Source organism: Onychomys torridus, chromosome 9 (assembly GCF_903995425.1).
Source record: "Onychomys torridus chromosome 9, mOncTor1.1, whole genome shotgun sequence".
Classification (NCBI taxonomy): Eukaryota; Metazoa; Chordata; class Mammalia; order Rodentia; family Cricetidae; genus Onychomys; species Onychomys torridus.
The window spans coordinates 53,836,650-53,853,514 of NC_050451.1; the positions used below are offsets into that span (position 1 = coordinate 53,836,650).

Sequence of the window (16,865 nt, forward strand, 5' to 3'; positions counted from 1 at the left end):
GGGATGTGGAGGCAAGAGGATCAGAAGTTTAAGGTCGGCCTTGGCTGCATAAGCCTGTTAGAGGTCTGCCTGGAATAAGTCCTTAGTAAAGTTATTGTGTAATGGTGACGGTGTGAACAATGGCTTAGGAGATTTAGAAGGCCAGACCAGAAATGCATAATCACTGGGACCCCTGCTTGACTGTTGAACCTGAGCCTGGGGCCATATGTAGGGGATGGGGGTCCTGGGCCTTCTTTCTACATTTTTATCCCAAGGAACACAAGTGTAATGATAGGCAAAGAAGTCATTCGGAAGTACCAGCAACTTGTATCTCTGGAAGAGGGTGAGACAATCTACTTTGTCTTGGTAGACAGAGTCAATTTTTTTCTTGTGTGTGTTGTATGGAAACTTCTGTCTTTTGAGTAGTAGCCAGTTGTCTATTCTGTGAACTTGTATGTGCATGCAAACTGTGTACACTGCTCATCTCCTGGGCTGGAGGGGAGAGGGGGAAATTGAAAAGGGATAATCACAAAAGACGAGGTAAGACACCTCCGTTAGCATGCTTCTGCATAACTATCACCAAGATCTGTGCCTCCCGGCCAAGCCCACCTCCTGGAAATTAGAGATGCTTTGAAGAAAATCTAGTCCAAAGTGGTGTTTGGACCCGAAGAACCAGCGAAAAGAAAACAGCCCATGCAGACCCTTAGGGTGTCTTTGAGAAAAGCTACTTTATCTTCATTCAGATATGCTACCTATAATACCACAGATGGCTTTCCACACACACTAGGAAGCAAGGGAGCTTCTCAGTTTAATGTGGAGATTTTTTTAACCTGGAGGAAGCAGAATTTTAGCTTCCTGTGTATTTTTATCTAGGAAAAAGATTCATAGTCTTTATCCCAGAGGCTTCGGGACTCTCAAAGATTTATAAAATAGCTGCTGTCTTTAAAAAAAAAAGGGGGGGGGAGTACTGGGCACAATGACAAATACCAGTAATCCCAGCACTGGGAAGAGGGAGGAGGGGGGATTTTGAGATTGAGGGCAGCTTGAACTATATACCAAGTCCCTGTCTCAAGATAAAAACCAAGCAGTATACAATTTTTACCTGGGCTTATCTGAACTTGGTGGTGCTTTATGTCTGTTGCTTGCCTGCTCACCTGTGCCTGTATTTCTGGCTGCTAGTTAACGATGCTGCAATGAAACTATTTCCTGTGCCTTCTGAAACCTAGCTAAAACTGTAGTGACTTCGATAATTAAACATTAGGAGCCAGGAAGGGCCCAAAGGCTGATCCGAGCCCAGGCTACGGTGGCAGGATGCCACCGAGGGAAGGTGTAGACTAATGAACCTACCAGGGTATAAAACACAGGTTTCATCTTCAGCTGTAACTTTAACTTGAATGAATATTACATGTCAAGTGAGGACCTCAGAGATTTCAGATGTGGTGAATGGGGAAATCCCATCTCAGCTGAAAAGTAATGCATTCACATTTTTTATATTTGTTTTTAAGGCAAAGCCTCATTAGCCCAGGCTGACTTCCCTATGAGGATGACTTTGAACTTTTGGCCTCCCATCTCTATCTCCTGAGCACTGGTATTACAGGCATGTGACACCGTACCTGGTTTATGTGTTAGTGGGTTAAACCCAGGGCATTGTGCACACTATATGAAAGCACTCTTCTAACAGAGTTACATCCAGCCCAGTTGGGTTTTCTGTTTGTTTGGTTGGTTTGGTTTTTCAAGTTGTGTTTGTTTGTTTGTTTGGTTGGTTGATTTGGTTTTTTAAGACACAATTTCTCTGTGTAGTTCTGGCTGTCCTGGAACTTACTCTGTAGACCAGCTGACCTCAGACTCACAGAGATCTATCTGCCCTTGCTTCCCGAGTGCTGGGATCAAAGGCGCGTACCACCACCACCTGGCCTCCAATAGGTTTTTAATTTGTTCAATATTTAATGCTGTAGGGTCATATGTGGAGGCCCAGATCAGGCTTTTTTTTTTTTTTTCTTTTTTTTGTGGGGAGCTGAGGATCGAACCCAGGGCCTTGTGCTTTCTAGGCAAGCGCTCTACTACTGAGCTAAATCCCCAACTCCAGATCAGGCATTTGGAGAGTCATCTCCACCACAGTTCTACCTGTGTGTGCAGCAAACTCATCTTCAGAGAGAAGGGAGGGTAGAAACACTGAGGGCAGGTACTGAAACTCCTGTCCATTATAAAATATGCCATTGTGGCTCACCAGGTTTTGGACACTCTATAAGTGACAAGTGCTCAGAAAGAATGAAGTAAGTAACTAGTTACTCTAGCCACCTGCCCATCAGCCACCTTGTCAAGACCTTGTCTCTCTTCCAAGTATTGTTTTGGAGGTACACACACATAGGATTTTAAAAACTGCACTAAGTGGGGCTGGAGAGATGGCTAAGAAGTAAGGGTTCTTGGTGCTCTTGTAGAGTCCCAGCACTCACATGATGGTTCACAACGATCCATGACTCCAGTTCCAGAGGATCCACTGCCCTCTTCTGATCTCCTAAGGCACCAAACATACACACATGCAGGCAAAACACTCACACACAACAATAAAATGAATAAATCTAAGAAAATTGTTTTAATTGCAGAGCCAGTATTTTTTAAAATAATTGCACAAGACTGATTAAAAAAAGGTTTCAAAAGCAGAAACATTCCAGCTCACAAATGTGAAAAGGAAAAGGATAGGTTGCTTCTAGGGGACAGAACTGCAATCTGCTCAGGCCACTATTATTACCCTCAATGACCACCTCATGCAGAAAAGGGTAAGTCTGTCTGTGAATTGATCCAATCAGCATCTGTTGTCAAGGAAGGGACCGCTGGTGGTTCCCAAATGAAGAAAAAAAAAACCAGCATCTGGACACCTCTAAAATCAGCCAACCAGTGAGGAATAATAATTCCTCAAGGAAAACTAAAGTACCTTAATTAAAAGTAGGCAGACTGTATATCAGATAACTAAAAACAGCAGATATCTCCCCATTAAACAATAAATAAATCTGTCCATCTCCAAAGGTGTTGCCTTGCCTACTCCTTGAATATATTAGACTGGAACTCTTTTTTTTCTCAATGCTAAGAGTAGAGGAGGAAAATTAATTTGACAAGACAAAAATTAGGTCTTTGTTTTAAAATAGAATCTCATAGGGTAGCCATAGCTTGCCTGGAACTCTCTATGAAGACCAGTGTGGCCTTAAATTCAAAGAAATTCACCAACTTCTGCCTCCCAAATGCTGGGATGAAGGGTGTGGGCTTTTTTTTTTTTTGTTATTTGGTTGGTTGTTTTGGTTTTTCCAGACAGGCTTTTTCTGTGTAGCCCTGGCTATCCTGGAACTAGCTCTTTAGACCAGGCTGGCCTCCAACTCAGAGATCCTCCTGCCTCTGCCTCCCAAGCGCTAAGATTAGAGGTATGCACTACCATTGCATGGCAAAGGGTGTGTTTTTTGTTGTACGGTGACTCTAAATTTGAAGCATTTCTCTTTCTGGCTAGTAAACGTTGTTCTTAGCTAAGAATGACTCTGAACTTCCCTCATAATCCAGTGGTCTGATTCCTGTTCCACTCACTGTCTATATGGTCTTTGGCAGGGTGGGTAACTTCCATGAACCTCATTTTTTTTCAACAGTCTAAGTAACTAAAACCCACAATTTCACCAGCAGCTCACTGTAAGCTTGTGCTGAATGTATGCCATAAAGTCTTTGACATAAACAAGGCTCTCAGTAAATATTCTACCCACCCATACCCTCTCTCAACATATAAAAAGGTATGAATTTTTTTCCAGAAGATTCAATGATTCCTTTCTTCTGATAGGTGTAATCTTTCTGATGGAAGAATACCAGGTCATTTCATGATGGCATTTGCACCTCCAAAAAGCTCTGATGGTTCCAAAATGCAGACAAAGATGAGCACCTGGACACCCCTAAACCATCAGCTGCTGAACGACCAGGTGAGTTGTCAGAGGTGTTTGGTCATTTGGGTCCATGAAGAGGAAGGGGGTGTGTGTGTGTGTAAAATTCTGATAGTCATACTAAGAGCAGGAATTATTTTAGATGGCTCCATCTATGAACAAAAGACAAAACAAGAGGTTTATTTAAAAACACCTTTTTGTGTCTTTGCTATGTGGGCAAGACTAAAAACAAATCGGAGTACTGCCCAAGGAAAAGCTGTTGTTCTTTCCTGCATTATCTATCCCAGTGTGTCTTCTTTCTCCCATTGCTGGTTCCCCTTAGAGCCAACAGAATTTGAGGAAGGGGGGAAAGATGTCTAGGAGGGGTTCCTCCCAAAAAACCCAATCCCCGAGTTTCTGGATGAAGTTGAGGTCACTTGGTGAATACGTATCAGCCAAGTACTCATGGTATGGACATTCTCCGAAGAAGTCTATTTCCCAGTTGAATCCTGGGGAGACACAAGTAAAATACACCCAATAAGGGATTGCAGCCAGTGGCTGGGGTGTGAGAACGGCAGAGCTCTGGGGTATTGTAGTCCTGCTTCTGCGAGTTGCAGAACTCCGATCAGCCCCTGAATATCAGGACCACACCTACCCGGCCACGAAACACAATCAGTTTCATTGTGTAAAACTGACCTCACTGTCTTTCCTCTCCACAGCAGACCTTCCTCCAGGTGAGAAACCCCACTTTATTCCATCACGGGGCCATAAAACCTTCCCTTTCCCTGTCAGGTGTGGGGTTGGATTCTTCACCCCAATTTACAGGCTAATAAGTGAGTCTGTTGGTGATAGAACAAAAGACAGTACTTACTATCTCACGGTAAAAGACACGGGGATCTGGGCAGGGACAAAGAACTTCCGCTCACAGCAGAGCTCTCAGGGTGAGCATTCGGCATCAAGCCTAACCGCTGACCTGGTTGACCTCGACCAGTTTGAGTGATGGCCCATCACCCAGATAAGCACCTGGCACACAGTGGGTTTCCTGGCAGCCGAAGACCCGTGAGCGCAGGGAATCTAATACTTCGTAGTAAACGGTAAATATAAACTACTCCCTCTTGGCTGCCTTCCTGCAATGTAACTTGGAAAACAGATCCAAGTGAAGAGTGCTCAGGGCCTTCACTTCTCAGTATGCCCAGACTCTTCAAATAGGGAGACCTGTGGAGGACTATCTATCTGCACACCCTCGCCTCCATATCCCATTTGTTCTCTGGGTCTTTGAGTCTTCTCTCTAGATCTAGTTAACCCAGCTTCGTGTTCTCAGGTCACTTGCTCACCACCACCCCTTGCCAGGCACAGTACAGTAACCCCCCGGCTGTTGTCACCACCTCTGACCCACTCACTTATCCTCTACTAAGGCCCCAGAAAGATCTTTCTGAAATACCAATCCTATTAGGCGAGACTGAAAACGGGATCTACTCCAAAGGGCAAATTCCAACCTCCCACGCATCCTTGAGGCCCCTTCAAGATCCTGACCCCCAGCCAACCTCCCTACCGATACCCCCTAGCACTTGAGGCCAGCCAGATCAAGTCCACAGTGCCACAGCTCCTGCCCTCATTACCTGTGAGCCAACTTCAAGTCCCTCTGTAGCACCGTCGCCGCTTCCTGCCTCCTCTTTGCTCTCACGGCTGCTTCTCCTTTCCTGTTCAACTTTAGCCCATCAAGACCGACATGTTGAATACACAGGTCTGGGTGTGGCTTCCAGAACACAAGTCCAGTCCTCACACTGTTCTTTCTGTGTGTGTGTGTGTGTGTGTGTGTGTGTGTGTGTGCACTTTCATCTGTGCAACTACAAGTGTACATGTGCATGCCTGTGTGCGGAGGCCAAAGGACTTCAGCTGTTATTCTTCAGCTGTGATCTACCTGGGTTTTTTTGAGACAGGATCTCTCCTTGGCTTCGCTCTTACCAAGCAGGCAAGGCAGGCTGAGCCCCAGGGATCCACCGGTCTCTGACTCTCCAGCACTGAGTTTTAAACACACGACAACTCCTTGTGGTTTTGTAGTGTGAGTTCTGGAGGATGCAGTTGAGGTCCTTGTATTTGCAACCACAGGTTTCACCAACTGAGCCCTTTCTTAGACATGTATTGACTTTTGTATTTGGGCCCTTCTAGCGCCTTCCGTGACTGGAGTTGGCCCATTGTTTCTGTAATCCTAACAAAGTGTTGGTCCCTCCTGGCAAAGCCTGTAGTCAAACCTGGCTAATCTGAGAACTAGGAACTTTCACCTATTCTGATGTGAATCAGGAGTAAAGGAAGAAGGGGGTGTGTAAGGAATTGGAATCCTGAGAAGTAAAGCGGAGAGATGCTAAAAGAAAAAAAGATACAAAACTGACCTAAGAGGAGAGAGAGATGGAAGGAAGGAGGCCCCGGGAACACAAGGACAGGCAGAGGCAGATGGAGCCTGGCCTCATGGTGCCAAATGAACGTATGGAAATCGTTTTCTTTCAGCACAACAATTATTATTGAGCACCTGTTGTGATGCTCGTAGCTCTCCAACAGTTTATATAACAGTTTATCCCTCCAACTTCGGTGTCAAATTTGGAAATCTGTTTTCTCATTGAATTGTGAAGGCTTTGCACATATGTGAAAAAGTGACCTGAGTTGAAATACAAAGTTGTGGAATGTCTTGATTTTCAGAAATTTGCCTAGGAAAGTCTTGATCAATTTGGCCGCTGTGAAGAAAAAAAAGTATCTTAAGCTAGGCATGGTGGCATGTGCTTTTAATCCTGGATCTCAGAGGCAGAGGCAGGAGCATGTCTGTGAGTTCAGGACCAATCTGATTTACATAGTGAGTTCTAGACTAGCCAGTGCTGCATAGCAAGACACTGTCTCTGTTATTTTTTAAAATTGGCAGCAGGAGAGATGCTCCACAGTTAAGAGCATATTACTCTTTTAGAAAACCATGGTTCAATTCCTAGCATCCACATGGGGTGGCTCACAACTTCCTGTACCCCCAGTCCCAGGGAGATCTGATACATTTGTCTTCTTGGAGCACTTGAAGTCATGTGCACATACTGACACACAAATATAATTAAAATAAAAAATAAATTTTTAGAAAGTACTTTCAGGGTCCCAGAAGTACCCGAGTGCTTGTAGGTAGGGTGATAAAGAAAGATCCTTTATTTGGCTGTGCTGGGGCTTGAACACAGGTCCTTGCACATGTGAAACAAGACTTCTCCCACTGATGTACATTCCCAGCCTTGAGAGGCAGGTTTTGAGATGAGCATATAGGAATTAACCCTAAAGAAGGGAAGAGAAAGTGTACTGGCCATTCTTGCTTCTCAATTTGACTACATCTGGAATTAACTAAAACCTAAGTGGCTGGGAACACCTGCAAGGCATTTGCCCTTAATTAAATCATTAAGGATGGGAAGATCCATCCTTTAATCTGGGCCATACCTTCTGGTGGCAGCCAGAATAACATAAAGGACACAGAAGGAAGCTTGCTCTCTTTGCCTGCTTGCTCTCACTGGCAAGTCCGCTCCTTCACTGGCATAAGAGGCTACTTCTTCCGGATTCCAGTGTGTACTGAAGACCAGCTAGTTCAGCCTAGTGTACTGAACCACTACTGGATTCTTTGACCTTCCGTTGGTAGACAGCCATTGTTGAACTAGTTGGACCGTAGCCTGTATTCCATTCTTACGAATCCTGTATGTACATATGTAAGTTCTGTTCCTCTAGAGAACTCTGACGAATACAGAAGGGAAGGGTGGAGGCTTGGGGCCAAGAGTGAAGGGGACTTCGATGCAACTTCATGATGTCTCCACTGGCCCCCCAGGACACCAGCTGTCGGATCCCCTCCAAGTTGTCTCACTGTTCAGCCAGGAGGCCTGGCCTTTATAGTTGACACCGCCCTTCAGTGACCAGCTGCTCTCCCCTCCAAGGTCATGACCTTGGCCAAGGCAGCTTCTCGGAGCTCCTGGTTGTCAACCAGCTGCCTCCCAATGGATACTAAATAAATCCCCCAGTTCTAGAGAGGATGGATACAACCAAGCAAACATGGCATGGTCTTATCCTTGTTCCTTAATGGCTTTTGTCACATTTAATGATAATTGTTAGAGAAAACACTCATCATTTATAACTCCCATATTCAAAAATATCATTTAGTTGGCATCTTGTTTCAAAAGAATTTTTAAAAAGACATATGTGCCATTGTGAACTCCTATTTATTTTTAATGTATGTTTGTTGGGAGGAGTGTGTGTTTATATGAGAGTTAGATAGATAGAAAGAGAGAGAGAGAGAGAGAGAGAGAGAGAGAGAGAGCAAGCACAGGTAACCATGGAGTCCAGAAGAGGTCATCAGAGTCCCTGGACCTGGAGTTACAGATAGTTATGCCCTGCCCTACTGGGGTACTGGGAGATGAACCCTGGGTTCCCTGTAAGAGTAGCACATGATCTTAAGCACTGTGCCATCTTTTTAGCACCCATCCCCCTTCTTTGGGGACAGGGTATCATGTAGGTCCAGATGGCCTTGAACTCAATAAAAAGCTATAGATAAGCCTGTACTTCCTTTAAAAAAAAAAAAAAAAAAAAAAGATTTATTTATTTATTATGTATACAGTGTTCTGCCTACATTTATGCTTGCTGGTCAGAAGAGGGCGCCAGATCTCATTATGGATGGTTGTGAGCCACCATGTGGTTGCTGGGAATTGAACTCAGGACCTCTGGAAGAACAGCCAGTGCTCTTAACCACTGAGCCATCTCTCCAGCCCAAGCCTGTACTTTTAATCTTCCTGAATTTACCTCCCTAGTTCAAGAGTTCCAGGCTCGGGGCTCGAAGCCCCACTTATGAGGAGCTGGAGGTTGGACCCAGGGCATCATACATGCTAAGTTAGCAGTCTACCTGCTGAGCTTCATCTCCAGCCTTCTATTTTGTTTTTTAATTTGTGTCTTTCCTCCGTTCTGTAGTAGAATGTGAAATACATAATAACCAACTCAGCCTAAAATAAGAGACTCGGGATTTTACCTTCACAGCAGGTTTCCAGCTGGGAGACTGAGTTCAATTTAGATAACTTAAAAAAAATAGAAATAAAAGCCTCATCAAGGTAGGCAAATGCAGCAGATTACAGAGTAATTTGGGCACTGAGGATTCCTAGGGGAGAGTATTGTAATAGTACCTATGTTGCCAGCCAGTGTTGTAATTAGAAGGATCACGTTCCCCCACACGCAAAGTTAACCATGGACAGGAATGGGCAGGATAACTGCCTTGACTCTAGCGATTATTTCTCTCCTGTATATACATCCAAAACATCATATTGCACACCTTAAGTATATATAATTGAAAAACATGAGAAGTGCACATCCCCATTTCTTTGGTGCGTGATTTGCACATGTCCCATGATGCCTGTAAAAAGGGTGTTCTGGGAGGCAGCACCTTGTTGCCATCCGTCGATCATAACTTAGGATTTCCAAAATAGCTCCCTCCTCCACTGCAGTGATGTCACATGAGGAAATATGTAATTGCAGTGTCAACAGACTGAAATAACAACCAAGGGATTTTGACTTAACAGCAGGCTGTGGGTAAACTGTGATATAAACAGACTGCAGCCGTCTGTGTGAGAAGAGCCATTTTAATATCCCCATTTTGAAGAGACATTCTGTTTTCCAGCTTCTTAAAAAATGAAGACCCTGGTTGCACATCTTTGGAATGATAATTCACTCTAATTCAGGGAATATAAGAGTGTAAATCCAATTGAGGGCTGACAGCAAAATGATTCATCCCAAACAATACACACACACACACACACACACACACACACACACACACACACACACACGGTTGTTAAGAGCAGACTCAACCAGTTCGGAGTCCATCTTGAGTCAGGATGTGTCAAGCAGGAGAGAATGAGACATTTGGTCATTATTCTCCTCCTCCTCTCTTTGGTGGTCAATTTCTGCTTGGTGGAGATACTGTCTGTGAATGCCTGGGCTTGCTTGGAGTCTGAATAGATGTTGGTTTTTCCTTTTCTTTCCAATGCTTGGGTTCAAACCCAGGGCCTCACAGATGCTTAGCAAACACACTGTCACTGAGCAGTGTCTCCCCACCCCCACCCTCACCCCGCACCCTTTTTCTTACTTTTTAAGACATGGTCTCACAAAATTACCTAAGCTGATGTAAACTCACTCTGTAGCCTAGACAGGTCTTGAACTTGTGACCCTCCTGCCTCAGCCCCCTGAGTAGTGGGGATGACAAGCCTGCACCACCGGGTCTGACTGAGACATTGTGTTTGCGTTAGCCTGCTACATGACTGAACCCACTTCCCACCTCATTCCTTTCCTGACACCTTTCTGTGGACTGCGCTTCTCCTGTGGGTGTCCCTTTGTTACCAGGGGCCACACCCTCCGGGAACAATAGGATGGTACAGCCCTTATGAAATGTACTGATGAATTCAAGACCCAGTCTTCTTCCCACGCCAGGCAGAACACTGGAAGAAGTTCCACAGGACATTAGGGCTGCAGGGTTGGTGGGATTCTACAATCCTAGAACTCAGGATGCTGAGGCAGAAGCATTGGTTCCAGGTCATCTAGGCTCTGTAATAAGTTCCAGGCAGCCAGGATGGAGAAGACTATGATTATAGTGAAAAACCAAGATGCAGAGGTAAGCTGACTAGGTAGTGTAGTGCCAGAGTCCCTCCCTCCCCTCATTCCTTTCTTTTTCCCTTCCAGTCATTTCCTTTTCTTTTTTTGTTTTGTTTTTTGGATACAGGGTCTCTTGTAAGCCAGATTAGCCTTGAACTTACTATGTAGTTGAGGATAAACTTGCACTGATCCTCCTGTGTCTCTGCTTTCCAAGAGTGGGGAGTGAAGCCATGCTTGGCCTTTGTTCTTTTTGTTAGTTAGCCCAATCGTGCCCCAAACTTACTGTCTTCCTACTTCTGCCTCCCGAGTACAGAGACTACCGTCCTGTACCACCCTGCCCAGCTAGACCCAGTGGTTTGTTTATATTTTTTTTAAATGTGAACAAAGTCACTTCTATGGGAGTCTATCTGTCCTATCTAAAAATAAGGAAGTTGAAGAGAAAGCTCTTTAGGGTTTTTTATTATTTATTTTAATACTTTTATTTATATAAATATATTTATTTATATATGTTATTTATTTAATATTATATTAAATAATATTTAATAATATGTGTGTATGGGTATGTTCACATGGGAGCCTACGGGGTCCAGAAGAGGGTGTCAGATCTCCTGGAGTTGGAGTTACAGGTTGTTGGAAGCTGTCAAGCGCTCTTAACCCCTGAACTATCTCTCCAGCCCCTCTTTAGGATTTCTTTCTGCTCTGACCTCCTGTGCCTTCAGAAACCTTTTCATTGTAATTGTTTGACCTGCAGTGTCGCTGAGAGTCTGCCATGAAACCTGTTCTTGCTGGTTCTGAGGAGCACGTAAGAGAAAGGGCCTCTCATCTACATGGGGAGGTGAAGTGAACAGAAACTACTAGAGACACAACCAGACACTCACACTTGGCACAGTGGAGCATGCCTTTAATTCTAGAGCACGAGAGGCAGAAGCAAGTGGATCTCTGTGACTTTGCAGCCAACTTAGTCTACATCCAGGTTAGCCAGGGGCTCCAGAGAGAAACCCTGTCTCAGAAAAACAAAACACAAAAACCAGATCCTCTCCAGCCCCCGTGGAGCAGGAGTACAGCAGAAAAGGGAGAGACCCTGGGTATCAGAAATGCATAGGCATTGGTGACTTGGCTTGAGGAGGTGTCGGTAGGAAAGAGTTCCAAAAATATTTGAATGCAGATTTAGTTTTGTCTCTTCTGTGTTTTTTGCATTCTTTTCTATTTGCATGTGAAATCCTGAATTTATCTGTTGTCGTTGTTGTAGGGCCATAGCATCCCAGTGGCAGTGACTGGGGTGGGAAGAGGCAAGAGTCTTTGTTTTTTCCTTCTCTAGTATGCAAGAAGTATCTACATGTGGTGTATGAGATTCCTTGGACAGGAGAGTGAGACCTCTCATGGCACTTGTTGAAGCCGCTATTTCAGCCCCCATGTCAATGTGCCCTTGACGACCAGAGTGTGAGAGTCTGGGAACGGAAAGGTTGACCTGCTGGCAGCGTAAAGCCAACTTCTCATCCTCCACAATCAGGAAGGAGCAAGGTCTGCACAGCCTCTCCTAGCTGGCACATTGCTGCAGGACTCAAGAGCTGTAACATCGATCCCCATTTGAAAGCTGACAGAGGGTGTCTGGGTTGGTGCGGGAGACACAGTCACATATGTTCATTATTCTCTCTTCCTCTCTTCCTAACCCCGCCTCTGCCAAATATACCCATATTGGTCTTCTCTCCTTCCCATGCTCAAATCCACATATGCTCTGAGGCTCAGAAAAATATCAACACATACATTCACTCACACTGTACTGCAACACCCATAAGGCCATCGATTCTTACAGTCACATCCATTGGAATGTACTATCTGGGGAACTTGTGATATGCTATACCAGCACTCTGCTTGGATGTGTCAAACAAGTATGACATGGTTTCTATCCAAAACAGTATATAAGAGCAAACCTATGCAGACACAAAGTTGTAAACCCAGAGGCACACATACAGAAATTACTAATTTTATAATTAGTAAGTCCATGGATATTCATGTAGATGGGTATACACTGAAGGACAAAAGCAGGGCTGGCGAGATTGCTTGGTTACTGAAGTACTTGCTTGGCAAGCATGAGGACCTGAGTTCAATGTCCAGAGCCTGCAAAAAAAGCTGGATACAGTGGCATGCATTTATATCTCGGTGTCCAGGACACAGAAACAACAGGATACCTAGGGTTTTTGCTGGCCAGCCAGCCTAGCCAAGCAGATGAGCTTCTGGTTCAGTGAGAGGCCCTGTCTCAAAAACTAAGTTGGAAAAAGATTAGGGAAGATACCTGATATTGTTTGGCCTCTACACACACACACACACACACACACACACACACACACGCACACCACACACACACACACACATACACACACACACATGAAAACAGAACTGCTTATTCATATATTTTACAAGTTCTTATGTGATTAACATTGAAATTTTTCAGGAGCCCCATTTTCTTATTTGTCTGTGTCCTTTCTCTTCCCAATTTCATTTCCCTTAAAGAACAATTTCCCAGTGAGTCATGGTGGTACACACTTGTAACCCCAGCACTTGGGAGACAGAGGCAGGAAGATCAAGTTGGTTGGGCTAGCTTGGGCTCTAAAGTGAGTTCCAGGTCCACCTGGGCTACAGAGAGAGACTCTGTCTAAATGGAAAAATGAAGGGGGCTAGGAAGAAAGAAAGAAGAGAGGATAGGCTACTTCTTTCATATGAATTATCCCATACACAGAAACTAAAAAAGAGGCCTTGCCTAGGTTAAAAGTAAGTAAAGTGGGCTGGTAGTGTAGTTCAGTGGTAGAGTGCTTGCCCAGCATGCACAGAGCCCTGGGTTTGATCCCTGGCTCTGCATAAACCAGACATGGTGGTACAGTTTGTAATCCAAGCACTCTGGAAGTAGAGACAGGAAAACCGAATTTCAAGGTCATCCTTGGCCTCTATAGAGAGTTCAAGGCCATTTAATAAACAAATAAAGTGACCTCTCAGAAATGCAAGCTGTCTCTTCATTCTCAGGTGAGATGGTGAATCCTTACTCACTGATCCTTTAACGGTTTTGTTTATAATGGTTATCTTGAACCATGATGCCCAAAGTGACCCTGTTTCTTCTGTTTGTTGTAGGTGTTTGAAGAACGAAGAGCTCTGCTTGGAAAATGGGTAAATTATTTAAAATATACAGGGCTGCTGGGATATCCTAGTTGCAGAGAACTTAGATAGATAGATAGATAGATAGATAGATAGATAGATAGATAGATAAAATATGCCTGTTTCTGCATCATGGTATATTATCTGTTTTAGTCTATTCAAGTCACTATAATGGAAACCATAGGCCAAGTGGCTATTTATTTTTTCTTAGTTCTGGGGTTTGGAAAGTCTCAAGATCAACGTGCTGGTGATGGGTATCTGGTGAAAGCCCTCTTGAGCAGCCATCTTACTGTCTCCTAAAATGGCAGAAAGGGGGAAAAGGGTTCTCTGGGATCTGTTTTGGTCCTGTTGAGGGCTCCACCTCCCGAAGGTCCTACCTACTTCCCACCTCCAAATCTGCGGTTAAGATTTCATGTTGGTTTTAATTTTTGTTTAGGTTTATTTTATGTGTACAAGTGTTTTGCATGCATGCATGTATATGCACCATGGAGGCCGGAAAAGGGGCACATGTCTTTAATCCCAGCACTCAGGAAGCAGAAGGAGAAGGATCTTTGAGTTTAAGGCCAGCCTGGTCTACAGAGCTAGTTCCGGGACAGTCAGGGCTACACAGGGAAATCCTATCATGAAAACCCAAATGAATGAATCAATGAATGAATGAATCAAGAAAGATTTCCACATGTGAATGTTTCAGGACACAAACATTCAGTCTGTAGCATTGTGTTGGTACCACGTTTATCTAAGGCAGTGCCAGCTCCTGTCTGAGAAGTATGACTGATGGTTTGTTTCCATTTAGATTCTACCTGGAAAACGGAGCTCATCCATTTTAACAGACGGAATTTAATCAAAGGGATTGGCAAACAAATATTGAAAAAAAAAGACTTGGGTGTGTGGAGTACTGGGCCATTGCCAACCTTACTTGCCAGCCCAGCAAGAGACCCACGCTCCTGAGGGGGGAAAGTAGGCATCACAGCCAGCTGGTTCTGGTATATCCAAGGAATCATGAGGATTCTAGGTCATCTGGGGAAAAACTGGAGCCAGGAACCAGGGTGAAGAGTCATGGTGGTCCTGACAGGGAGAGCAGGCACACAGAAAGGAGTGTGTCTCTTCTTCCTCGGCTTCCCCTCTAGTGCCTCCCTCTTCACAGGCAGAGTTTAGCAGAGAGCTAACTGTCAAAGGAGAAATATGGCGACAGAGTTCCAGCCACCTAGACTCACAGAGGGTAGTGGCATGGGTTTGGATCTGAGAGAGGATGCCTTTGTAACTGGTGTAGTTACACTGGGCCCCAGCATCCGGGTACCAGGGACATTCTTCTGCATATACTTGAACTTCCGCATGAGAACACTAACGACTTCATGCTTTTGCCTAGCAAGCTGCAGCTACCCTTCATCATCAATGAGAACTTTCTCATCTGTTCCTCTAATGAGGAGACAGAGTCCCAAAGGTCATTATCCATTACTGAATAATGTCAAGTTATGTGTTTCTGGGCAACAAATTACTTGTTGAGTTACTCTATAGTCTCAACTCAATATTTTCTGCTACTCAAGAGAATTGAAAACATATGGACATACAAAAACTTGCACATTAATGTTTATAGCAACAGTATTCAGAATCGTCAAAAGCACAAACAATCCAAATATCCATCCACAGGTAAATGAATAAACAAAACGTGTTGTGTCCATACAATGGGATATTATTCCTCCATAAAAGGAAAGTATTTCTGATACATGCTATAATGTGGATGAACTTTGAAGGCATTATGTGCTAAGTGAGATAAGCCAGTTTCAAAGACAAATATTGTATAACTCCACTTTATATGAGGTACTTAGAATGGGCAAATTCATGAAGACAGGAAGTAGAATAGAGGTGACCAGGTGCTGGGGCACTAGAGTTTGATGGGTACAGACTCTTGGTTTGAGAAAGTGCTGGAGGAAGGTGGTAGTGGTAGTTGCACTATAATGTGAATTTATTTAATGTCACTGTTCACTTAAAAGCCTATAATTCCAGCACGTGCGAAGCAAAGGTGGGAGAATCAACTCAAGGACAGTCTCAGGCTTCATACCAAGTTCAAGGCCAGCCTGGGCTCCTGATACCTTGTTTCCATAAATCAATCTCCCCCTACCCCACCCCCAAAAGCAGTTTAAAAAGTGATGAGGGGCTGGAGAGATGGCTCAGTGGTTAAGAGTACTGGCTGTTCTCCCAGAGGTCCTGAGTTCAATTCCCAGCACCCACATGGTGGCTCACAACCATCTGTAATGAGATCTGGTGCCCTCTTCTGTATACATAATAAGTAAATAAGTCTTTAAAATATTTATTTTTAATTATATGTGTATGTGAGGGGGTAAGGTATGTGTAATGGATATGTTTCATCTCAGGACCCCAAAGACCAAGTTCTCAACACAAAGAAGATTTATTTGCCCCAGAAGGACAGAAGGCTGGGATTAGGAGACAAAGACAGGAGACAGAGGATAAGGGAGAAGGGGAAGGGAACAAGAGAGAGCAGGAAGGGATAATTGCCCTGGAGGGACAAAGGACTGCCTCTGGATAGAGAGCAGAGAGATGTGGCCTATAGGAAAATGGAGGTTTATGAGGTAAGGGGAGGGGGAAGCCCAGTGTTAGGATAAGGTGTTTAATTTTAATTGGGCATGTTAATTAGGTGAGCCAAGGCTGGCCTTGAGCTCACAGAGATCTTCCTGTTTCTGCCTCCCAAGTCCTAGGATTAAAGGAATGTGCCACCACTACTTGGCCAAAGGGGACTTTTGATTGCTGGACTTCAATAGTTTGATAGCTGGACCTTTGGAGTCAGCCTTGGGAGGAGGAAGTGACCAAATAAGGGACTAGATCTTGATGGTTAGTTTTTTTAATGTAATCTAACAATTTTAGCAAGACAGAGGGAATGGGGGAGAAGGACAAGGCTGCCAGAGCCATATTTGTGATGTTCCAGCTGGCTAGAGTCCCTTCAGTATGTGCACTTGAGTGCAGGTACTTAAGGAATTCAGAATAGGGTGTCAGGTCCCCTGGAGCTGGAGTTACAGACAATTGTGAACTGCCTGACATGGGTACATGGAATCAAAGTCGGGTCCTTTACAGGAACAGTAAGCTCTCTTAACTGCTGAGCAATCTCTCCAGCCCTGTAAATAACTTCATTTTTGTTCATGCGTGTACGCATGGTTCTGTTGGATATTTAGAATAGCAACAAGCAAAATAATGAGAAAC

General features: G+C 44.3%; 1 protein-coding gene across 10 annotated transcripts in view; it reads left to right on the plus strand.

The window, feature by feature from the left end:
* Fbxo16 (F-box protein 16) overlaps positions 1-16,865 on the plus strand; it is a 52,042-nt gene that overhangs the window by 1,368 nt on the left and 33,809 nt on the right. For 4 of the 10 annotated variants that reach the window (XM_036198688.1, XM_036198692.1, XM_036198691.1 and 1 more), the window contains exons 2-4: positions 3,794-3,929; positions 4,589-4,603; positions 13,629-13,664. In XM_036198688.1, the coding sequence (XP_036054581.1) occupies positions 3,831-3,929; positions 4,589-4,603; positions 13,629-13,664 (150 nt within the window). In that variant the 5' untranslated portion in view covers positions 3,794-3,830. The other 6 variants (XM_036198690.1, XM_036198694.1, XM_036198689.1 and 3 more) reach the window with 5 other exon arrangements.